At 42.9% G+C, this 25980-nt stretch overlaps 1 protein-coding gene across 1 annotated transcript in view; it reads right to left on the bottom strand.

Annotated features, from left to right (window-relative positions):
- The window catches only part of Tapt1 (transmembrane anterior posterior transformation 1), a 55747-nt gene extending 30316 nt beyond the window's left edge, over positions 1-25431 (bottom strand). The window contains exons 1-3 of the mRNA XM_090343806.1: positions 25185-25431; positions 13368-13498; positions 286-404 (exon numbers count right to left, since the gene is read on the bottom strand). Of these exons, the coding sequence (XP_090199932.1) occupies positions 286-404; positions 13368-13498; positions 25185-25398 (464 nt within the window). The 5' untranslated portion in view covers positions 25399-25431. The remainder of the gene's footprint in view (positions 1-285; positions 405-13367; positions 13499-25184) is intronic.
- Positions 25432-25980: the final 549 nt, after the last annotated feature.

Genomic DNA, 25980 nt, shown 5'->3' with positions numbered 1-25980 from the left:
CAACCCTTACACTTTGGCCCTTTCTACTTGGCTACACAACCTTCCATATCAATGCCATTTTACTGGCTAAAGCCAAGTTCTGGCTTAAAACCTTTCCAGAAAAAAAAAAAGCATACTAATATATAATATTTAATTAAATATAATATCTAATATCCACTAAAATTTAGCAGAATTAATTCATTAGTAGTCACACTATGAATAAAACCATATGTGTTATCCTTGTTCTAAAAACTCTTCTAGTAAAAACAGCTTAGGTATTTAAGAAAGTAATGTTCATAAACTTACCTTAAGCCATAACAAGGCAAAGTGAGGAGCCTGAACAGCGCCAGGCACACTCTCAAAGGAAGCAGGGTGAACACGTACAGAAATGCATCCAGGCACAGGAAGATTCCAAAAAACATGAGCTGCATTTTAAAAGGACAGAAAAAAGTGAAATATCTTTAAATAATTATAAATAAAAACTTCAAATTCTCCAAGAATTTTTAGACCCTATGAAAAATGAATTTCAATATTCAGCCTGGGGAAGAAAAATTTAAATATGTTCATATGCATTTTACTGGTAGTCCTTCTGCAAGTCTGCTTCTGCTTGAGTCTTTTATTCAGTTATTCAAGAAACAAGCTGCCCTTGGCCCTAGCTTTGATTGAACTGATGTGGCTTTCTGGGATTCCTCAAACTTTAAAGATAACCGAAGATAACGCTGGTGGCTCACACCAGTAATCCTAGCTACTCAGGAGGCTGAGATCTGAGGACCCATGGTTCAAAGTCAGCCCAGGCAGAAAAGTCCATGTGCACTGAGAAATGCTGCACCCAGAAGACCCCATTCTTATCCCACAACTACTCTTGACAAATGATGTGTTTTCTATTTTGTTTTAATAACACTTACTTTTGCTTGTTACATTTAGTTCTGCTTTACAGGAGGGTGGGGCCTTTTGATGGCTTGAAGTAGCCACACCCATGCTATCTCCACTGCTCTAACACTGGTGACTCCTAATGTCTGACAAACAAATGTGGTATGATAGATATGCCCTCACCATAACATCAATGCACCTGCAATCAATTAACTGCCCTGCCAACATGCATTTGTGATGCCAATCAAATTCATATTTTGTAAGTTCTAACTTCCAGGTGACACTCTACTTAAAGTAGTGATTTTAGTTTAAAATAGGGTCATTGCGAAGGGCCCTAGTCCAGTATGACTGCTGTCCTAAGAAAGGGATTAGGACACAGACATGCACAGAGGAGACACCCTGTGAAGACGCAGGGTGATGTGGCTATTATAAGTGGAGCACTGAAGCCTCAGGAGAAACCAAGCTTGCAGACACCTTAATCTGACTTCAGCCCCAAGATAGACTATAAATGTCTGTTCCTTAAATTACTCAAATTGTAGTATATACATAAGGTACATCTTCAAACAACGGCACAAATGCTATTCAATTTTGACAGAATGTCTCAGAAATACAAATATGTTGGATTTCTTATTCTGTATCTGAAGATCCCAACAGCTTGGTTTTCAACAATTCAGACTCATTATGAACAATAAAAACACAATGCTAAGCAGGCACACAATTCTTTAAATCTTCCTCCCATACGAGGCAGTCACCTGAAAGTTGTTAGTGTAGACTGAGTAATAAGTCCTTGTTGGTTGCCCTGTCACAGAAGCCTTTTCTTGACTTCTGTAGGAACACTGGGGGCACAAACTATGGACTAGGTCAGGCACAAGACACCAGGAAGAATAAGTGACTGTTTTCTTCATGAGACCATGCTGGGAAGGAATGTGTTATTCCAGAATTCAGCCAGCATCTGTTAAGCTGGTAATGAGTGCAAAGATGGATGCCCAGCCCAGCAGGTTCCAAAGACAGCAGAAAGCCAGGAGATACTCCTGCCCTCAGGAGGCTTCTAACTGTGTCCATGTGAGAAATATAGGCCTGGTGGTCAGTTTGGTGTTAGTAGCCACCATGTTAGACTTGAGTGTATATGGAATAGGGGAGACCCAATAGGATTTAGAAGAAGCTCCAAGGGGAGACTCCTAAATAACCCTTAAAATGAGGGAATGGTCCACAGAGAGAAGAGGCTGAACAGAAGAGAGCAGCTGGGGTAGGAAGCCAAGGAAAGCACATATGTGGAAAGTAGTCAGAAGGAAAGCTACAACTTGTTAAAGAAGTCTACAACTATCTTTAGAATCTTCATCATTGCACCACAAAAATGGAGAGTCAGGGGCCGGGAGTTTGGCCTAGTGGTAGAGTGCTTGCCTAGCATGCACAAAGACCCGGGTTTGATTTCTTGGTACCACACACATAGAAAAACACAGAAATGGTGCTGTGGCTCAAGTGGCAGAGTGCTAGTCTTGAGGAAAAAGCCCAAGGACAAAGCTCAGTCCCTGAGTTCATGCCCCAGGACTGACCAAAAAAAAAAGGTCGGCCAGTGGTGACAACTTAAAGACATTTCTGTAGTGTGAGAAGAAATGGCTTACAGATGTGAGGACACACAATTCAAAGGAGAAGGAAGTGGTGCTGTGGCTCAAGTGGTAGAGTGCTAGCGCTGAGTACAAAGAGGCTCAGGAACAACACCCAGGTCCTAAGTTAAAGCCCCAGAAACAGGGGTGGGGGGTAAGGGGAGAAATCAACGGAGAGGCAAGGGAAAAGCCATGGAAATTACAAATACCGTACCTACTGTTCTGATGTTAAAGACATCTCCAAAACACAGCCCTTTTAAAAGTTCCTTACATATAAAAAGGAGAAAATTGCCTGAAAGAGTAATCAAGTTGTAATTCTGAAAACTTCATCCGCAAAGCATCTCAAGTAGCTCATGTGAAATGGCAGCATGAGGCTGGGGGTCCACACATCACCCATGGAAAGCACATGGGAGCCAGGGCTCTGAGCGACCGGGCAGTGTTTTCCGTGCTGTACCACTGCAGGCCGGTGGTGGGCACACACGCATGGCCCTAATAGCTCTTTGAAGGAATGACTGCCTCAGCCTGACACACTAGGAAGGAAGCTCTGGAGGCTGGCTTCGTGCCCAAGGATGAATGAGAGTGAAGGAATCCGCCTTACAAGTGTGGTCTGTCTGACCTAAGGCCTCCCGCTTGCTCTTCAAGATAGTCTGAGCAAAACAACTGGCATTATTATTATTATTATTATTTTTAATTATGAACAGGATCCTGTTAGAGCATTTCTCTTTGGGCTAACTTGTCTTGCCAAGTTGCTTAATGCCATAAAAAAAAGAAGAAATAGACTAAGACATGTGAAAGGGTATCAATATATGTGAATTAATGCACCTTCTATCTGGCAAATATCATGTAACCCTTTTATTAATTACAATAAAATATATATAAAAAAAGAAGAAATAGTAACTTAGTGAACCAAACTAAGTCATAAAAATTTCACATATTTAGATTTGCTGCTAGCTTTGAGATATGTTAAGAATTAAAAGCTTTGAGACCACTTGAGCCACAGCATCACTTCCAGTTTTCTAGTGGTTAACTGGAGATTAAGACTTTAGTGCCCAGGCTGGCTTTGAGCCAAGATCCACAGATCTCAGTCTCCTGAGTAGTTAGGATTACAGGAGTGAGCCACCAGCACCCAGTCACTAGTTTCTTTCTTTCTTTTTTTTTTTTTTTTTTTTTAAGAATTTATTAATGTTGATGGGGCCGGGAGTTTGGCCTAGTGGTTAAAGTGCTTGCCTAGCATGCATGAAGACCCGGGTTCGATTCCTCGGTACCACATACATAGAAAAAAGCCAGAAGTGGTGCTGAGGCTCAAGTGGTAGAGCTCTAGCCTTGAGAAAGTCCAAGGACAGTGCTCAGGCCCTGAGCTCAAGCCCAAGACTGGCAAAAAAAAAAAAAAAAAAAGAATTTATTAATGTTGATTTTTACATCATATTTTAAATGACAAGTTTAACAAACAAGTGTTCAAGGAGAGAATCTCTATTTACAATCACTGGGACTTAGTATTTAGTACTTAATCAAAATTAGGCTAAGGGTTTGTATGTCATAGAAACATATTAATTTAAGAAATAAAACATGTCTATAGAGTCATGGGTTTTTATGTCTAAATAGTTATGTTTATATTTCCATTACCATGTCCATAGCTTTGGGTATGCAGTTATTGAGTCCTCGCTCACTAGTTTCTTTTTATTTGGACTAAATTACCATGAAGTAGTCAGTCATTTGTAAGCAATGGGTGAAATGAAATTTCTCTTAAATATATGAGGTATGACTATAAAGTAATGAAAATCAGTGCCATATGCCACTGTTTTTCTTCTGACAAACACAAAAACATCCTTTCTTTAAAAGTCATCTCAAAGCCAGGTCTCAGTGGCTCACAACTATAATCCTAGCTACTCAGGCAGGATAGCGGTTAAAAAGTCCGCCTGGGCAGGAAATCTATGAGATTAATCTCCAATTAATCACCAAAAAATAGGAAGTAGAACTGTGGCTCAAGTGATGGAGTATCAGTATTGAACAGAATAAGCTAAGGGAGGGCACCCAGACCCTGAGTTCAAGCCCTCCTATCAGTGCGTGCGTGCGCACACATGCGCGCACACACACACTTACTTTAAACCATTTCAAAATAAATACAACTTTGCAGCTAGAATGAACATACAATGACTTTGGAACCTATCTCCTTACGTCACAGGTGGCAGTATTTCCTGTCAGCAGAGTCATACTGGTATGTCAGAGCCTTGTGACTCTTTCCATTTCACTCTCCTTCAGACCTGTCTCTGCAACCTCACTGCACCTTACCCTGTAAAAATGCGGTATTTTACTATTTCTCATCTTTACAAAATAAACACCTAAAATAAACGGGTCACTTCTTTGAACTTGCAGAAAACCAAAATGTGGAAAAGAATTAGAAGCATAATAAGAACATGTTGAGAAGAAACCACACTTTCCCATTCTGTGGCACACATGCTTTACCTCAGGGATGAAGACAAAATACTACATGAGATCTTGAGTAAGTCCTGTTATCAGTGTAGCTCATTTTTTGATTTCTCTATCCCTCCCTTAATCAAGCATGTATTGTACAGTTCTGGACAGGGTGGTGATGTCTGTAATCTCAACACCCAGTGGCTGACACAGGTAAATTAAGAGTTCCAGGCCTATCAAGGCGACACAGCAAGATGTTACCACAAAACAAAACAAAATAAATAGAACATATTCACTGTTTTAAGAAGGCTTAAGGAGCTTACTGCCCAGAGAATAAATTCAAATTTTGCCTGCAATTCATAGTTAGAAATATACTTTACATTGTAATCCACTATGCAGAGATTCATATATATATACCTTAAAATATGGAAGAGAAGAGCGTCACAAAAAAGAACTTTTGCTCTATGAAAAACAAGCTGGTGTACTCTTTAAATAAATAAATAAAATTCAAGCCCACTGAGTGGGTGCTAACTCACAGTGTGAAAATCAGGTCCCCAATAGGCAGATGGATGAAAATTTGGAATCCTCCGTATGTGTCTACCTTAGGTACTGGAGACAATTTAACCTGGAGCTTTGCAGAGGGTCGAGAGGTGAAATAGTTCTTTTTGTTTGTTTGTTTAAAGACATAAGCTCTGAGTTATACATTTTAGGCATTAAGTTTTAAAATGTTTTCTTAAAATTCCTTTTCAGGCATAATCATTAACTTAATGAAGTGGTTCCTGCAATTTTTCCAAGTGCAAAAACTCCAAGGACAGCAACGTTCACAAGCCTTCTCTCAAAGAGCTGTTGTGCAAGACTGCAGAAACCACCACAGTGCATGCTGGGCCCTGCCTGTGAGTCCGTCTCAATCTCTCTTCACCTCACCGCAGTGAGCAGCACGCCCACGCTGTGGCAGTGCTAAGGAGTATTCCTAATTTCCTGGGCAGGAAAGGCAGGGCCTAGATCTCAGACTACAAAAAACGGAAGCACCATCTTTACGCATGACACTTGTCACTCAAGGTTGCTCAAACTCACTGCTGGATTTGCTAGTCTCTATACAGCTGAAGAAGACTTAACATTAAAAAACAAAACAACAAAACTCTTAACATCATCTTCTTTTCCTTTCTCGGCTGTGGGGCTTGAACTCTGGGCCTGGGTGTTGTCTCTGAGCTCTTCAGCTCAAGGCTGTCGCCCTAGAGCCACAGCCGCATGTTCTTCAGAGCCTGGGCTGGCATTGAACCGCGATTCTCAGATCCTCAGGCCCAAGCCACCACCCCCAGCTAACATCCTATCTTTCATGTTGAAAAAAACAGCTAAGAGGAATGCTTCCCTAACACTTTAGGTCAATGAAATATTACATGGTTGCAAAAAAAAAAGTCTACAAATTACTCTTTTTTTAAAAATACATTTTTTGTTGTAATTAATAGAAGGGTTACATTATATTCACCAGATAGAAGGTGGATTACTTCACACACATTGATACCCTTTCTTGCAAATTACTCTTACCACATTTATTTTGAACTTACTAATGTTGCCCTTAGCCACTAAAAGACATATTCCTAAAAATAAAAATGAAAGTCTCTGTCCATGGTGAAGAGATTAGAAAAAAACAAACCTGCATTTTCCTTTTTGACACACAAAAAAATCTCCTCCTAGCACCTTTTAATGTTACATTGGGATTTTTAAGTAAATAAAATGTTACCGACAAAAAACAAAGAAAAACAAAGCATGTTACAGAACTGAATTCCACATTGTTCCATCTTGACCACAAATGACCCCACCGAGTTGTGAGCTACTGCACTAGCTACCGAGGTGTGTAGCTAGGAGTAAGAGGTTTACAACACGTTTCTCCTGCTCCGAATCTCACTTTTTATAAGCTGTGAAGTTGGGGACCACATCATTTCATTCCTACCCTTGGGGAAGAGAGGTCATTAGAAAACCGCTTTCCAAGGGAATTCATAATCTTGTGAGCTGACAGACACTTGGGTTAAGTAGTAAGTGGCATGCGCTGGAAACCCGGTAAAGACATTAGGTCTCTGCAGTGTGTATATGATAGAGAAAGGTGGGCAGGCATGGGAAGGGGGAATTAGATTTAGCAAAGCCTCCCACAGAGGAAGAGTGTGCATGGTACAATGTGAGGCGCATGAAGGCTAAAATTTATCTTCAAGAAAACTTACAAATGACTGCTCTGAAAGCAATTACTGAAGACTCAAAGACATCTCTAAAGAAAAGTCAATTTTATTCACACGGACTAGAAAGTCTACCCTCCAGGTATAGATAGACTGCTGAGTCAGGATCTTATGGGATAGACAAGGTTACATACACATCTGCAACCAAAGAAAGCAAAGGTATTTCAATCAATGTTAATGTTACAAATCTATATGTGGCATACATTTATTTCACAGGAGGTGGATAACTGAAGATATAAATTTGTATAAAAAGTACACGAGTCCGGTGCTGGTGGCTCACATTTATAATCCTAGCTACTCAGGAGGTTGAGATCTAAGGACTGAAGTTTGAAACCAGCCCGGGTAGAAAAGTCCCCCAAGATTCTTATCTCCAATTAACCACTCAAAAATCCAGGGTGGCACTGTGGCTCAAGCCTTGAGCATAAAGAAGGTCAGGGACAGTGCCCAGGCCCCGAATTCAAGCCCCACAACCACCACCAACAGCAGCAACAACAAAAAATACACACAAATGATCTTTGCATTTTTCTTCCCTTATTTCCAGTCCATGTTGAATACTATTATATTTCTAAGCACCTGACTCATCTTACCTTTTAGTATTAGTATTCTTAACTACGAATAGTCTGAGAAGTTCCTGCTGCCAGGCTATAATTTGCAAGATGAGCGTCTGGGAGCTTCAGCAAGGGGAGGGTTACCTGAGGAGCAAACATTTTCACAGGTAGAAGGAGCTACTTCAGGGCTAGGAATGTGGCATAGTGGTAGAGTGCTTGCCTAGCATGCATAAAGCTCTTGGTTTGATTCCTCAGTACCTCATACCCAGAAAAAGCTGGAAGTAGCAGTGAGGCTCAAGTGGTAGAGTGCTAGCCTTGAGCAAAATAAGCTCAGAGACAGTACAAGCCCCAGGACCGGGCTAGGATCGCCTATCTCTTAGGCTCAGATCTATTTTTTACAATGTGATTAGCAGCACTGTGTGAATAAGGTACCACAGTGACTTGATGGAGGTAAAAAATACAACACTGCTTCCAAAACTAACAGGGCAGAAATAAGTTCTTGACAATAGCCACCTTAGCAAGTTCACTAGTTGTCTCAGTAAACGGGGAGGAGGTCAAAGTACATAATAGGTCAGAGAAGGCGGCTGAGCAGGCCTGCATCACCTCATGTTCAGGCCTCCCTTCTGGAGCACCTCACTTCTCGTGCTACCCTCAGCTAGCCCTGTCCTCTGAAAATCCTCAGAATGACAAAACAATTGAAGGAAGAAGGGGGAAATACTGTCACAAGCAGGGGGCAATGCACAACGGAGAGGAGGAAAGGAACCCCAGCCAAGGCCTAAAATGCTCTGCACTGCCCTCTTGCTTCTGAACAGCCTCACCCGGACACCTGAGCAAGGGCGTGTCACTAACAGCTTTGCCACGGAAAGATTTACAAGGATGCACTTTTAGGAAACCAAATAGGTAACTAAGAAGTAATCACCCCAAGCTACATCTTGGTTAATTAGTCTTAGCATTGCAATGGACCCCTAGAACTATTTTATTGAAATATAGGCAAAAGATTACTATTTTTCTCCACTGGGGGGAAAAACAAATTTAAATTGAGGTCAGTATTATGAAATAAACTTCGGGATTATTTTTCTTAAATGGCAGTCTCTCAAGCCATATATTAACATTTTGTTTTCTGGAAATGTTTCCATTGGTACCTATTTCTTTTGTTCCTTGCAGGAGTCTCATGTTAGGACCATCAACTACTAAGCCTTTTTGGATGATCCTGTCCAATCTTCTAAACTGAGATGAAGTTGGAAGTGGTGGTGCAGCTCCAGTGGTAGAGAGCTAGTCTTGAGTACAAAGATGGGCTAAGCATGGGAATGTAGAGTGCTTGCTTAGCATTTATGAAGCCCTGGGTTTAATTCCTCAATACCACATAAATTGAAAAAGCCGGAAGTAGCACTGTGGCTCAAGTGGTCGAGTGCAAGCTTTGAGCAAAAGAAAAGGAGCTCAGGGACAGTGCCCAGACCCTGAGTTCAAGCCTGGAACTGACAAAAAAAAAAAAGTCTGAAGGAAACTTGATGCCTTGATCAGGTGTCTGTGATAAGAATGAAGATGAGAAGCTAAAGGGGCCAATGCCTGAACATGAATTACAGCATCTTTGTCCCTTCTGGTAACAGTCTAGGCTTAGTAGTAACAATATTCTACACCTGTTGTTATGGTTTAACTATGAAATGTCCCCACAGGCTCATGTATTGAGGATTGATTCCTACCCCACGTCCTTTTCCAGCAGATGGTGGGCCCTTTAGGAAGTGAGGCCTTGACCAAGGAAGTAAGTCACTGGGGTGTGTCTTTGGGAGCTTTAAATCGTTTTTTGCCCATTTCCTCTCTCAACTTCCTGTTTGCCAAGAGCAGTTTCTGCCACATGCCCTCACAGCAAGAGATTCTGCACCACCACAGATCCACAAGCAACAGAGCCAAAACTGAAACCTCTGAAACTGTGACCCAAAATACACCCTTCCTCACTTGTTACCACAGATATTTTATACAGAGATGGAAAGTCTAACCAACACACTTGTGTATCAATATTTACATTGTACATTCAACTTAATAAATGTAGCACTTATAAAAATTAGCCAGTTCTTAGAAAATAAGTAATTTTTAGAAAAATATATAAATAGCTGTAACATGTACAAATGAAATAAAGGATTTCCAAAAGGCATGGAACTACAAGGTAAGTCAAAAATATATTTTCATTTTAGTTTAACCTTTTTAACGACAGGTGAGATTATATGGACGAGAGTTAATGTTAGTGAAAGCTTACTAGTCTGTATCTTGTATATATTTATCACAAGGAATAAACCAATTGATGATTAAAATTTTGTAGAGCTCATACAGCACAGGGAAGCTTGAGCTTCCATTGTTCTTAATTCCAATCCATGTTAAATACTGCAAAACTAGTTTTTCAGAAGCATAGGAGTGAGGAGAGGGTGACTTGATATCCATTCTCCATCCTTCCCTTTGTTAGAAAGCATACTATTTCCCATCCCTTTGCAGCTGCGGATGGCTATGTAGTTCATTTTAGCTAATAAGACAGAAGTAGAAGTATTGGGGAAGGGCCTCTGGGAAAGCTTAATTCTGTAAGGGAGAGTCAAAAGATGGTACATCTTAGATATACTTACACCCGAGATCGTGGTTGTCATCTTTCTATCCAAAAGCAAAAAGCAAGAGGATTAGGAGTTTAACTGACCAAGGACAGCGAAAATCTTAGATCCCTGGTGTTTTCATTAACCTGCTAGAACAACTGACACCTCTTTTCTCTAGACTTACTTTTTAAAATGTATATATTAGTATTTATTAAGCCATTTACTACTATGCGTCTTAGTACTGTGCATGGTGCTTCTGTTATAGAGCTAGAAGCATTCCTAAGAAATGAATCTTCAGTCATTTCCTCCAAAGCCTGAGTTCTAAACTCTATAGTCTGACTACAATATAACCCGAATCCAGCCTTTCTGTGCCTCAGTGGTTCCCTGTCTGTACCTAATAAATTCTCATCTCTCAATGTCAACAATATATACAGCCTCATTTAATGGTATGCCCACACATGGCCTATAATGCCCAAATAAAATATAGCTCTTTTGGCCCGGCATTGGTGTCTAATACCTATAATTCTAGCTACTTTGGGGGGGGGGGGAACTGCATGCATTAGGATGTAAGGATCTGGGTTCAAAGCCAGCCCAGGCAGAAAAGTCCATGAGACTCTTATCTCCAATTAACCAGAAAAAAAGACTGCAGGTGATAAGGAGTGGCATCAGAGCAGATTTTGTTTCTGCTTATTACTTCCAACATGGGATAAAGTAGCTCAGATACCCTCTCCTATTAGACAGACTGGGCTGTACTGATAGGGTTTGGCTATGGGTTGTCAGCCAAATCCTGTGTCTTCTCTACAGAAAAAAATGGAGAAATCCAGCAATGCTCAGAGGGATGAGAGAAAAACTTACCCTATATAGAGGGAAAGCCAGTCAAATTAAAGGATATAATTTGTTTTGAAAAGACCATGCGCACCCCGGCCTCTGCACTGCCCCCTCACACTATGACCTAGTGGGTTATCACTGCCAGAGAAAGCAACTTAACAGTGTTTATAGGAACTGGATTCATCACTATTTTCTTTCAAGTAGAAGAAACATTCCCCATGTGTCACTTCTAGACCAGATGAAGTCTTAGATTTCTTCCTCTTCCACAAATCCCTCTGGCTCCTTCTAGGCCCCTCAGGACCTTGTCCTCTCTAGAAAGGCAGCAATGAAGGGATAACAAGGCATGTAAACTGAGCACTTGTCCTTCATCAAAGTCCATTAACCACTGTCTTGCCTGCTTGCTCTCTTCACCCATTTTCTGTCTCACCCCAAACTGTACTCAGCAAGTAGCACTGAAGCAAGATCTATATAGGAAAACGTTGCTGAGCCAGGCACTGGTGGCTCACACCTATAATCCTAGCTATTCAGGAGTCTAAGATACAAGGATTGAGGTTCACACTCAGCCTGGGCAGAAAAGCTTCTGTGAGACTCTTATCTCCAATTAACCGCTCACAAACCAGAAGTAGTGCTGTGTCTTCAAGTAGTACCGCACTAATCTTGAGCAAAAGAGGGTCAGTGCCTAGGCCCAGAGTTCAAGCCCCACAACTGACCAAAAATAAGAAAAATATTGCTGGCATTGTTATTCTGTCCTTGACTCTGTTCCTTCTACCAACTGATGCAGGGGAGGGGGACATCCAGCTACATGCCTTAGGAGACCCTCCAAATCACTTGCTACATACAGGGTCTCACAGTCTGCCCTCAGCATGTCTGCTATTTGTGATAAAGCTAGAGAGCCTACAAATAATATAATAACCAAATGGCCATGGCAGGAGAAAAGCTGCTAGTCAAAAAAAAAAAAAAAAAAAAAAAAAGAACAGAACTTTGGCCCAGAAAGCTGCACCTCTGCTTCCCAAGCCAACCACATTCTCATTATTCCTGCACAGCGACAGAGGGCACCACCTCCCTCCATAGCTACCTGGATGGGAAGCGAAAGCCAACTGTATGAAAACATGTCTCGTATCTTTTATCTCATATCTTTTCTTCTACCAACACACTTTTGGACCACTCAGTGTCATCAGCGCTAGCACCCCAAAGAGGAAAAAGAACATTCCTGTCCTCAGACGGACCCTGAGCGGCTGAGGAGGCGGGGGACACGGCACAGGAAGACAGAAGGCTATTACTGTGCTTACATATACTCTGACAATTCACAAATCATGTTTTTCTTTGAAGAACTGTGTATGCTCTTTAACACATGAGACTCCGAGAAACTTGTTAAAAAGGGCTGAGATAACAACAGGATGAGCCAAAACATATTTTGATTCTAGTAAAACAAAACTGAAGAAAACTATACATCTATAGAAATGGACATTAAATTCTGAAGGAAAAATTATCTGAACACAAACATAGTAGGTTTAATTAGAAGTGAAACTAAGATTTGGATAAAATTTAGTACTATCATTGTACACATAAAAATTTAGCCTTTTTTTTTTTTTTGCAGGGTGGGGGGGAGGAAGTCAGTACTGGGGTTGAAATTAGGGCCTTATAGCTTGCTTGCCTGCCATTCTTCTGCTGTGAGCCACACTCAGCCTTTTTTTTTTTTTTTAATATTTTTTATTGTAATTAATAAAAGGGTTACATGATATTTGCCAGATAGAAGGTGCATTAATTCACATACATTGATACCCTTTCACATGTCTTGGTACCCATTACCCTCCCCCCCATCTTGGTTTTCCCCCCTTCCCTATCAAATTTCAAATAACCAAATACAAATAAATTCAATATATCAGATAACAAAGTGAGATACTGTAACACACTCAGCCTTTTTTGCCAAATAGTTGTCTTGCTTTTTGCCCAGGCCAGCCTAGACCATGATCCTTCTATTTATACTTTCCTTCCAAAGGGATGGCAGATGTGTAACTCCACACCCAGCTTTCTATTGGTCTTGTGAGCTTTCTTCCCAGGCTGACATCAAATTATGATCACCCCAACCTCGATCTCTAGAGTAACTAGAATGGTAGATATGACCAACTGTCAGTTGGCAACTTTCTAAAGCCTCTTGCTAGAAGGGAACTCCTATTTCCACAACATATTTAACTGCTTATCACATTATTTCCAATTATTTTAAAAACCCAACTGTAGCTGTTCACACTTTTTTTTTCCACAATTAACACTTTGATGTAACTTTCAAAATAATGTCTGGACATGAATAATAAAAAAAAATGGTACCTTTTCCAGTTCTCTTGGTATTCGCAAGCAAGTGTACACTCTTTCTCTTCGTTCTGTGTACTTGGCCTCATTGTGTTCCAGGAAGTACCCTCTTGTTAGTTCAGCACTGAGGAACCTCAACAAGGAAAGTTCTATGAGAGAAAGAAAATGACACATAACAAAAAGAAGAGTATTTATCAAGGAACTTACAGGCTAGAGCCACAGGTAATACATACATAAAACGAAAGGAGAACACAATAATCTGTAATTCTATGCCTATGTGTGGACTACATACAAACAGCCAACAAACATTACGACAACTGCTGTTCCATGTGGTGTAAATTGGAGCACCATGGGAATTTGGAAAGAATGGTGACAAGAGGCTTGAATGATGGAGAGAAAAGAGCAAGAAAGAGTAGCTATCAAGACTGAAGAGGGCAGTAATCAAAAGGCAGGTCACATCCCCTGCAGGTACTGCCTGAGGTCTGAAACAGAGGCCCGTGAAATGCCTCCATCAGCCTCAGAGCCAGAGTAGGGGCCCATCTATGGAGCCCATCTGTGTAGCCTCACCCTGAAGGGAAGGCTTCCCAACTGAACAACCACAACAGCCACACAACACACAACTTTAGTCAAAGAAAATGCAGCCCTAGTTACTGCAGCTTAGATGAGGACAGTATGGTCAATGGGGGCTAGAAGCTTTTCCCTCAGCCTCAACAGGAGACTTGCGGTGAGGAGTGGAGGTGTGGATTAGTGTCTGGCTCCAAGCTCTTTTCCCAGTGCTTATCACTCAGCAACCTCATCATGCCACTCAACTCACGTCCACTCTATCATGCTTATTTGCAGGCCAAACCCTCTTCTAAGAAATGGGGTTCTTTTTGCCCTGAGGTGGCCTCCAAACACTGACACAGGGGGAAGGATGATACCACATACAAGGATCTACTCAAGGAGCTGGAGCCTTGAAGGGTGAGGAATGCTGGGAGAAAGCTCTTCCAGTCAAAACCACCCTGCAAGAGCTCTCAGCCTTAGCTGTGGTCTGCACAATGAATCACAGATAGTTTGCTTCCTCCAGCACCAGAACAAACCCCTAGCTCTGGGCACATGCCTGTCATGTGGCTTCTGTTCTCTGTAAATGTACACACTCGTCTCTAAATACTACATCAGCAACATCTTGGAGAGGAGGTGAGGTGTGAGAGATCTCTGGGGTAGAACAGAGAAAGGGGAAAGCAGACTCACACCCAAGCCATGCTGGCACAGGGCAGGCAGGACACTGGATGACCTATGGGTGTCTTGCTTCCTATGTCTAGCACAGAGATGAAGTTATATAGATTAAAGGGACACGAGACATAAATGCTACTGCCAACACTAACATGATAAAAGCTTTAGTAGAACTTCATCAGAATAAAATTTTTGGTTAGGAACTTTCTAAAACCAGAACAAAAGAATGAGAAAGAAGCTGCATGAGCTACAAAGAAGAATAGCTAACACCAGGAAAAACTAACATTTATACTTGCTCAGTCAGTTTTCCAACTAAGAAGAAAAGAATATTCTGAATAGCTAGTGAGTGTACGTGTGTGAGTGTACGTGTGTGTGTGTGTGTGTATTTCTTACATAAATACTGAAAAGCAAGAGGATATTCAAAAAGCAAAAGATGCTACACATGATTTTACTGAATCCTGAGTAAAGTATTTCTCTGTCACCTCTGAAGAATCCTTGGCCCTGGAGACTCCCTGGTCCCTTCCTGACAACCCAAATTGTCCTCACAGGGGATTCCTCTGTCAAAGGCTGGCTTTTCTGACCTGCTCCCCCTCTTCACACTGGACCCATAAGTGTTTGCTATTCTGAGGCTTAATTCAGTAACTACCTCCTACTAAAATGCTAGCTACAGTAAAATGTCAGCCTTCCTTGAATGTCCATGTTCCCAGATCTGTCCCGTTACCTTTTCACTCTTAGGAAAGTGTGAAGTAAAAATCATCACCTAAATCCTAAAGGTACCAAACACATTTAACTTCAAAGTCCTAACTCCAAGGCCTCCTGGGTAACTCTACCTGGCCATCCTACAGACAGATTGCCACCTACAGTGTGGAACTCAATTTTTTTCTGCCAATTCTGCCCTGACCAGGTGTCCTGACCTTGAGTCAGAACATCACTAGAATCACTATATAGTTGTTATGCTAGAAGCCAAGTATCAATTCTGATGACCACCTCATTCTTTTCACCAAGCCCCATTGATTCTTCAAGACATTAACTTTTTCTTTTTCCAATATTCCGTTTGAATTTGTTCATTATTTTTTTTTAATTTTATTTTTTGCCAGTTGTGGGGCTTGAACTCTGGGCCTGAGCACTATCCTTGGACTTTTCTCAGGGCCAGAGTTCTACCACTTGAGCCACAGCACCACTTCCAGCTTTTTTTCTATGTATGTGGTACTGAGGAATCAAACCCGGGTTTTCATGCATGCTAGGCAAGCACTCTGCCACTAGGCCAAACTCCCAGCCCTCATTGTTTACCTGCAGATCCTTATAAACTTGCCCTGTCTTTGCACCTTCCTTCTAGTCCTAACTCCCATCAATTCTAACTTGAACTGAAAGCAAGGTTTGGCGCTGGGCTGCTGAAGCTTGGCAGCCCTGTGGCAGGGGCCCTTCACTGTCTCCAGGATCCTGTCCTGGCTCCTCAGTGCTGGAGCTACTAGAACCCTCACAACTTGGCTGGGCCCATCTTCTCCGTCATGCCTCACATCTGCCTCCCTATATCTCTGATCATTTCATGTCTCCCAAAAGCATCAGCTGGTTCACCTTGTTCCTCAGTTCAAACACCCCCTTCTAGTTTTGTGGGAATGAATAAGCAGACCTTAGCTTCTCTGTGAAGACTTCTTTAAGTTGTGCAGGTATCATCCATCCCTTCCTCTCCTGGCTCCCACCACAGCTGCCTTGCTTATGCGTCTCTGCAAGTTATCTTTCTCCTGTCTGGTTATACCATTTACTCCTGCATCACTGGGGCCCAGAATGTTAACAGTGTACCATGCCTGTATGCTAGAATGTGTGGAGTAAAGAACAAGAGAAATCACACACAGAGAAAAGCATGGTAAGAAAGAACCAGAGCTTGAAAGTTGAAAAGCTAGTGACAAAATGGAAGAGGAAAAGGGCTGTAAAGATGTAAGATGTGGTATTCAAATACAGCCTCCTTGTCAAATAGGCAGCAGACAGCAAACTGATCTTAGGAGAATGGAAGAAGTGACAAGTATTGTGGGTTAAATGTAGGTTCTTTGTGCCTTTTGGTATTATAATTTCTGGCATTTTCCACCCATTTTTCTTTAAACTGATTCTATTTAAAACTGATCTATCTGAACACAGAAAGTAGAATTAGTCAAAATGTTCAAGATCCATGGAACTGCTTAATAAATAACAATGCTGCATCTTGAAAAGGAGAATGAAATCAGAAGTGGCAAAAGAGGAGAGACCCAATTCTCTATTACAGGAGAAAACATGTGATGGAGACTGGGGGAGTCAGCAAAGGGCAAAAAGCTCCAGATGACTCACTCTATACAGCACAGTGAAAGAGAAAAAGCTCTGTTCAGTCAAAGGATCTCAGGGATTGAGGAGGGCAACTCAACAGGTGCCTGACTTCAATTCCTGAGGGAAGAGGTGCTATGCATGTTCACAGCTGGGAAGGTTCTGGGTATGGGAAGGAAGGATTCTCACCACCCACACCAAGGGCAAGGATAGAAGCTTGGCAGACCATGAGTATGTCATCACACAACAGATTAACATTTAAACAAGCAAACTAAATAAAAAGGAAAACTACATTCCACACTAGTGCCTTCTCATAATTGGAGCTGTGTTACATCCACAAGAAGAGCGCAGGATCGGTATCGAGAGGCTCTCCACACCAGCACTGTTGGGCCCATATGCCTGGTGGAGTTGGCCTTGGTCAAGTTGTCAGTTTGAGTATATAGCAGAGCAAAGCAAGTCTTACAAAAGATCTAAGAGCTCCATTTCCAGCTTGCCTTCCACGCAGATCCATAGAAAAATGATAGTGTTAGTATGAAAGCATGAGAACCACACAGTACTCAGTAGGCACTATGTTGGAAATGAGCTAGACAATTTGTAAGTGGGATGGGAGAGAATGGAGGAAGGGGTGGCACTATTCAAAAAGAAATGTACTCATTAACTGACCTATACGACTGTCACCCTCTCTACATCACCTTTATAGGATTTTCTTTTTTCTTTTCTTTTTTTTTTTTTTTTTGCCAATCCTCCGCTTGAACTTGCTTGAACTCAGGGGCTGAGCACTGTTCTTGGGCTTTCTCAAGGCTATCGCTCTACCACTTGAGCACAGTACCACTTCTGGCTTTTTCTGTGTATTGTACCGAGGAATCGAACCCAGGGCTTTATACATGCTAGGCAAGCATTCTACGACTAAGGCTATGCTCCCAGGCTATAATAACCATTTTAAAAATTAAAAAAAAAAAGAATCACATGCCACCAAGTCTTAACTACTTAATTCCATACATTTGTAGTATTAACCAATTTTGTTTTGGTTGTTACCTAGGTTTTATGATGCTATTTTTAAAATTCTGGCTCTATAATGAAAAAGTAATGTCATGTATAGTTAGCAAACTACACCATATAAGTAACTAGTTACCTATAAATAGATTTTTCTTACAACATAAGGAAATAAGTCTTTCAACTATCTTATAAACCAAAGCTGGAGTGTGGGTCAAGTGGTAGAGCATCCGGCCAACAAGCACAAGACTCCAGCATAACAAAAAACAACAAACAAACAGCAACAATAAAAATCTACCACACAAACAGAAACAACAAATATTGTTAGGATTCTGCTGTTGGAAATACAATTTTAGTTATAAGCACAAATTTAGATTCTACATTGGAGCATGTTAAAATACCAGACAACAAATAGCACATTGACTGCGCCTGCTCCCAGCTATGAAGCAAGTTCTGTAGTTCTGTCCACAGTGCAGGGCACAGATAACCTGAGGGAATCTACAAAAAGCAACCAGTAGTACAATTCCAAGCCAAGCAGTCTGCTGCCAAGGTGGTGGTTTGTTGCTTTTTTTTTTGGCCAGTCTGGCTTGAGCTCAGGGCCTGAGCGCTATCCTTGGACTTTCTCAAGGCTAGAGCTCTACCACCTGAGCCTCAGCACCACTTCCAGATTTTTTCTATGTATGTGGTACCAAGGACTCGAACCTAGGTCTTCATGCATGCTAGGCAAGCACTCTATCACTAGGCCAACTCCAGGCCCCCTGCTTTTTTTTTTTTTTTTCTTCTAACCACTAACCTTGCCTCTTACTTTCAAGTGCATTTGGAAAACTAGGAGCCATGCTCTGCTCTGCTCCCCTCCCATCTGGGCTACTGCTACCAAGCTGCCAGGTTCTTCAGTGGCCCCCTGTGGGGGACCTTGCACTGTGCCACATGGGGTTACATATCCTGAGAGTCTTATCTTATCTCTCTCTTCTCACTTTGGGAAAAGTGGCCCTATTTAAAAGGTTAGGCTAGAGACTGTTTAAAAAGGCCTTGCTTCCACTACTTCATGCAATTCTTGGAACAAATAGAGACTAGTTAACAGCATTCACCTTTCCCAAAGGAGGAAGGTGAGGACATTAGAATACTTGTCCTCACACACTGAAAAGGTAAGGGGCCAAATGGGTCTGAAACTTGAACCTGAACAAGGCCCCCGCTCCATACTATTTCATCTGCATCATAATGATCATCCATCTAACACAGAGAATGATTTACTTATTAGTTATTTATATTTTTACTAGTACTGGGTCTTGAACTCAGGGCCTGAGCATTGCCCCTTTGCTTCTTCACACAGCTTCACTTCTACATGGTGTTCTGTTTTGTTTTGTTTTTTCGTGATGAGAGTCTCATAGACTTTCCTGCCCAGGCTGGCTTTAAATGGCAGCCCTCAGATTTCAGCCTCCTGAGTAGCTAGGATTACAATGATTGAGCCATCAGCACCAAGCTATATTTTCTTAACAGTTAGCCAGTATTACTTTCCAGTTTACTTTTTAACATGCAATGCTATTTTAAGAGGGATATATTTAGTCATATTAGCAAACATATAAATATATCTGTGATTACTCACTCCTTTTAATTATTACTTTTTTTTGGTTCTAGGATCTAATTTCTAAAGCAAGCTGTCTCAGACAATAACTAAACAATAGTTCTTATTTTAGGACAGAAGAAAAAGCAATGTTTACACTACTTTTTCTGAGTTTAACTCACTAGATTGCAGAAATATTCTATGGTTGAAGATAAATATTGATTAGCAAGCATGCTAGAAGAATTGATTTAGATTTATGGTTGATATTATTTTCCTTTTACTAAATAGTCACAATTGGTAAATCATAGTTGTTCCAATGTTATTAAATAGCACAATATCTCTATTTTAACAACTTCTTTCTGTATGTAATTTCTTCACATGATCTAGGTAAAGTAAAATTGCTTGACATTTAAAAAATGTTTAGAAAATAAATCAATGTTTAGAAAATAAATATTTGATTATGTTATCTTGAAATAGACTTTGCTCTTACAATGGAAAGGTGATGTTTGGCCTAATAAAGGAGAATAATTCCTTTGCAACTTTGAAATACAACCAGAGAATGGGGAAAAAAAAAAACTGAAATGTTCTTAGATAGAACAGTTCTTGAAGAATGGTACTCAAAGTGCAGAACAGCCTTTCTAAGTTAGTGTTAGAGCACTAACTGAGCAAAATTATCAGGGACATCACCCAGGCTCTGAGTTCAAGCCCAGGATCAGCACAGAAGTGTGTGTGCACACACATGTATGTGTACATGTACACACATACACACATAAACACAGAATTTGGAAATAAAAATGAAGTATGCAACTCTTCAGTCTTAACTGAAAGCCTTTATGAATTTTATCACCGTTACAATAAAATACTAAATACAAGTTTGCTGTACAAATGTAGAGGCATAACCTGTGCAACATCAACCGCAGGTCTGCTTTTCTGGAAATTAAGAGCAAGTTTCCTCTCCTAAGGTGACTACTTAATATTATACATTCAGGTTTGTTGTTTGGGTTTATTTCTGAGACAAGGTCTTGATGTGTTGCCCCAGTTGGCTTGGAGCCCTCTCCTCTTGCCTCTGCCTCACAAGTACTGAGTTACAAATCAGTGAAACCATATTGTGCTCATATTTGAGTTCGAGTTTTTAACCCTTTCAAAAACAGTTTATACTGGTGCAGTTAGAAATGCAAAGAACAGGTAGAACATTCACGAATTTAGATAGAAAGGCCACATAAAAATAAAGTTGACTTTTCATAAGGTTACAGATAGGGAGGGAAGGACTGGAAGTGGGAAACTGGATATCAAGAATCTCACGGTCAATGCAGTGAGGCTTTGTGGAGGCTATTCTCCTTCCTGTGAGCATTCCCCAAACCAGGGCACAGATGAATATCAAGGGCTGAATTTTCGATATGAATTTAACTTTAGTTTACTAGTTAAAAGACCAAGATAATGAACTGATCAAAAACAAAAACAAATTTTTTTTGTTTAGTGTATATGATCTAATTAAGTAAGTGAGACTTTTAAAGCAGAACAGTATTGTATAATAAGTAACTTGTTTTACTTTATCTGATTAAGGGTTGTGATTCCGCTACATAATTGCCCAGTCAGTTTTCAAATTATTCTACTTTTCCCTTGTACAAGAGAAATTAATGGATTCTAGAGTATAGTTAAAAATCAGCACCCTTTAATCATCTATCAGGGTAAGTTTGGGACCACAGATATAACTATATATAATATATCCTATAATACGGAGTGATTAAATGGAAATAATTTAAGAATATAAAACTTTAATTATACAAATAATAGGACATTAAGAATATGAATAGCAGCCAAATGCAATGGCTAAAGCCTTTAATCCAAGCTATTGAGAGGCAGAGATCAAGGGATTCTAGTTTAAGGCCAGCCTGGTCAAAAGAAGTTCTCAAGACTTCAAAAGCAGCCCATGGCGGGACAGGGGAAATATTCAGCGGAGGATTGTCAGGCCAGCTCCGGCTAAGTGTCCGCCCTAACTCCAAATAACCACTGCAGAAAAAGAGGCTGAAGCTATGGCTCAAGTGACAGATCATATGAATCTGCCTACCAGGTGGGAGGTCCCGAGTTCAATCCCCAAAGCAAAAAAAAAAAAAAAAAAAAACCAAACCACCACCACCAGGAACAATGACAAAAAACCCACCAACAACCAAGGATATGGAAAGTTAAAAACCCTATCAAAACATGTTTGTAGAAACTACTAAACAGATCAGTTGGCTTTTCTGGGTTTTGGTCTTTTTGGAAGACCTTCGATGGAGGTAAAACAAACTAGGTAAAGCCGAGGACAGGCAAAAGGATAAGCAACGGGCTCTAGAAGTCGAGTCACCATTAGAAAGGGAAAACTACGCCATGAAATAACTACTATCAGAAACAACACTGTATACCCTTATTTAACTTCAGGCTTTTTTTAAAATTCTGCAATACTCTGTATATTTCCACACTTGCTTCATGCAGGCATTTTCACACTCATTGCCAGCAGGTGTCGCACCTATGTTACCAGGAGCCTTCGGATAAGTCTACATAACGATTTGGCCAACTTAGTTTAGATGCTATTTAGTAGGAGCATTATGAAATGGGCAAGTGGATGAGGCAAGCAGTCTAACTAAGCAAACTCTGTCTACAGAGTAACTCAACAACTGAACTGAGCCAAGAATACACATTGCCTAATTCTTAGTCCAAAGTTGACTTGCTGGGCATAAAATCCTTACCTGGAACCTTTGTGGAAGGTTCACATGGGGAATAAAGCATAATGATATGTGGTACTTGTATGGCTTTATGTCTAAAAGTGCAATCAAAATTTGGAATGTTCTTTAAGAACAGGAGAAAAGACAGCAGAGGAATATCTTTAGTTCTTATTAGTCATTATTCCCAGAGTTCCAGGTCAGTGATTACATATAGGTGGGAATGGAGAGTAAAGTATCATCTCTAACTGCATTAATGTACCAGCCTCTTGGACAAGTTTCAGTCTACTGTCAGACAATATGTAAGTTTAAAAAAGGACATTCTGAAAATTAAGTGATAGAAGAGTCTGAAAAGAAATAAAAAGGAAAACTTTACTTGATGTAGATAAATTCATATGGCATACAACTGTATATCCAAACTAATATCTGAAAATACTTCTCTAAACATATAAATCAAGAAGGGAAAGAAAACAACAATAAAATGAACGTTAGGCATTATACTTTATTTTGACGTGTTTAACTTAGAGAGAGTATATATAAGCATTCGACTTGTGTATTTATTTAGGGAATCCCAGGCTGTTGGACTGACCAAGAGCTGTCTTATAATAAGAACCTTGAATTCTTTGGGAAAAATGATAAAGATTACTCTGAATGGTTACCCAGCAAGACACTAAGATGATGACTTTCAAAATGGAAAGATAAAGGCTGACATAACTTGCAAAAGGGTATGACAGTGCAAGCCAAAAGGAGGTATCAACAAAGAAGCACTTAACCTGGGCAGTCTAGCTAGACTCCCCCGGAGACATGCTTTCCTTTGACACTAGGTGGCGCCACTCAGAGGTCCTCTGGCAGGGGGAACAATGTCTAAACTCTGGTGAGGAGAAGCAAGACTAGCCAGCACTGCAAGAGAGCAGGGCTGGAGCATCAGGATCAGAGAAAGAAGCGCTAGAATGGTACTCTGGCAGGGGGACCCTTGCTCAGTGCAGCATCAGTTATGGTGAAAGCCTGCTTAGAGCTGACTCCAGGGGATAGGAGGCCAGACAACAAACCCAAAAGCATTGGCTGTGGCCTCCAGCTAGAATGTTCCTGGGATGTCCATCGAGGTCCTGGTCCCTTGGTGAGACCTCACTGACATCTCTCCTCACACACAGCTGATACAACTGGCCAGGGGACAACCTGATGAAAGTACAGCGGGCGCATGTCTGAGGGACCTTGGCAAAACCACATGTCCTGTCAGGGAGCGAGGAGAGCGAATGGAGGATGTGGAGGAGGCTAACTATGGTGAAAACACTTTGCGCACATGTACAAAAATGGAACGATGCCTGTTGAGACTGTTCGGGGAAAGGAAATGAGGGAGGAGGATGGAGGGGGTATATAAAAGCATATATGGACATGCAGAAACAAAACCTACTTACACAACGAACTGATACTAATTATAAAATGTGAGGGGGAAGAAAACAAACCTGACAGAATAGGGAAGCGGATCCCAAGGATAAAGCTGAGTGTCTCCCTGGTAAGGAGTTTGGTACACTGTGCTCAGTGAATCGGTGAGTGTGTGGTGTGCTGAAGGCTAGCGAAGTCCAGGAATCCAGATCCCCTCCCACTTCTAATTCCATCCTCAGAATGGTCAGGAGGAGAATTAGGTGTAATTCCAGCAGCCCAAGGTGTGTGCTCACCAAAGGCTCCCGATAACTCCTCTTCTGCACGCAAAAACAACAAAACATCTCCTAGACTACTGACTTCACTGAAACTCAAGAGTATTTAAAGGAACTGTACTGAAACATGACCACATCTACTTCTGTTTGCAACCAGTTTTCAATATTCAACTCTAAGTAAACAGACAACTGAGAGATGTAATGTTTTGTCTTACTTAAAGCATGCCAACTCAGAAAGGAAATACTTTTGCAAGTAAGTGTTTAACTGACAACTACACCAAATAAAGGCTGAAAAATTTTAAGCGGTTATCTGAGAAAGACCAAACCAGGCACGGTCGGTCTGTTCTTAAGTTTTCAAAGATAGGAACTTATGTCCACAAGGGGCAAATCAATTAGGATCTCATCTGACCATCCCCATTGGCCTTAAGTCATCTTCAATGTCCAATAACCATACCGCATAGCCTTATCATGTACACATGTGTTTTGTGCCAACTGCAGGGAAAAAAAGCGGTGAAACAGTCCCTGAATATACAGGGGCAGCAGCACCCCCCAGACTCTTAGTTCAAAGAAACTTAAAAGAGTTGCTGGTTGAAGATGCTAGACTTTACCTAAGACTTAGGAAACTGTTGTGATCATTCTATCTTCAGGGACACGTCAAGTTTAAAATGTTTTCTTTTTTGCTTTAAAGCCAAATGACATACAGATATAATGTACCACTTAAGAAATGGATTTAAAAACAACAAAACCCTAGAACTCCGGGGTGGGAAATGCTCAAGCCTTAGCAACCCGTTCTTGAAAGGTGGGTTTCCTAGGGGGTCCTCATTTTCTTAGGTGGCAAGATGACTGGATCAGGCTCGGTTTAGGAAAAAGTTCACATGCAGCGTTTTTAGAGAAGGGCTCCCATGGTTCCACGGTCATTACGGTCACTGGGTGACACCTCGGGAGGGACGAGTTCACAGGTTTCTGGGGGCTCAAGTTCGTTGAAAAAAACAAAAAAGAAAAATACGGTGGAAAAATAAAATTTAAGGAAAAAAAAAGTCACCTTGGCATGCACAAAAATGAAGAGCGCGCGCGCGCGTCTTCCGTGGGGCTCCCTGAGCCGTGGGGTGGGGTCCGCCCCGGGCCCGCGGGGGGGGGACATGTGGGGGGCCCGGGGGGACCCAAGGGGACCCTCGGCTCCGCCGCCTCCCGGGCCGGCAACCCCGCGTGTGGGGCCCGGGCCGCACGCCGCAGCCGCCCGGGGAGCTGTCACCCGCCGCGCCAGCCGCGGGGACCGCGGACGCGGACCGCGCCCGGCCCCCGGCGCGCCGGGAGCCCCCCGGAGGCAGCGGCGGGTGGCGGGGCGCGGGGGGCCGGCGTCCCCAGCGCCCGCAGCCTCGGCCGGCCCCGACCCGCGCGGCCTAGCGTCGCCCGCCCGCCTCACCTGCGCGGCCGCGGCGCCTCTCCCGCCGCCGGTCGCTCTCGTAGAAGCCCAGCGTCTCCGTGTGCTGAGGCGCCGGCGGAGGTCCCTGGCCGCCGCCGCCGCCGCCGCCGCTGCCACCCGGCTGCTCCGCCTCGCCGCGGCCGTCCCGTTCCTGGCCGTCCCCGCCACCGCCGCCGCCTTCCCCGGACGCGGCCGCGTCGCCGACGCCCGCCATGTTCCGAGCACCACACACCGCCGTCGCCGCCGCCTCCCTCCAGCCGCCCGCGCGGCCTCCGCCTCCGGCCGGCCCCTTCGCCGCCTCGCCCCGCCCCTCGCCGGAGCCCGGGCCGCCGCCGCCGCCGCCGCCGCCGCCGTCCGCAGCCCGCCGGCCGGCGCGCTCCATTGGCGTCAGAGGCGCGTGGGAGGCCGCCGCGGCCGCTGCCGCCGCCGCCGCCACGGCCGCCGCCATCTTCTTCCTGCCCTCGCCGTGGCGCGCGGCGCCGGGCTCCATGCAGCGGGGCGGCCGGGCGGTGAGGGAGGGCGCGAGGCTCTGGGGCTCGGGGCCCGGCGGCTCCCGCGGCCCGCCGTGCGGTGCGAGGTGTCCGGCCAGCCCCGGAGCCCGTGCGCAGGCTCGGTGCCCCGGGTGCGCCGTCGTGGGCGCGGGCGCCCGGCGGGCTTTGGCGGCGCCGGCGCGCGCGTGGCGGCGGTGCCGGGACTCGGGCGCGTCGACGCCGAGCGCGGGCTCCGGGCGCCGCTGCGCTTGGCAGCAGCCGTCGTGCATGTTTATGTACGGTGGCCGGTCACGCTCCCCCGGGCC

Source organism: Megascapheus bottae, chromosome 13 (genome assembly GCF_031878675.1).
Source record: "Megascapheus bottae isolate mThoBot1 chromosome 13, mThoBot2.hap1, whole genome shotgun sequence".
NCBI lineage: Eukaryota > Metazoa > Chordata > Mammalia > Rodentia > Geomyidae > Megascapheus > Megascapheus bottae.
The sequence above is the reverse complement of the archived record's forward strand: the minus strand, read 5'-3'. Positions and strand labels throughout refer to the sequence as shown.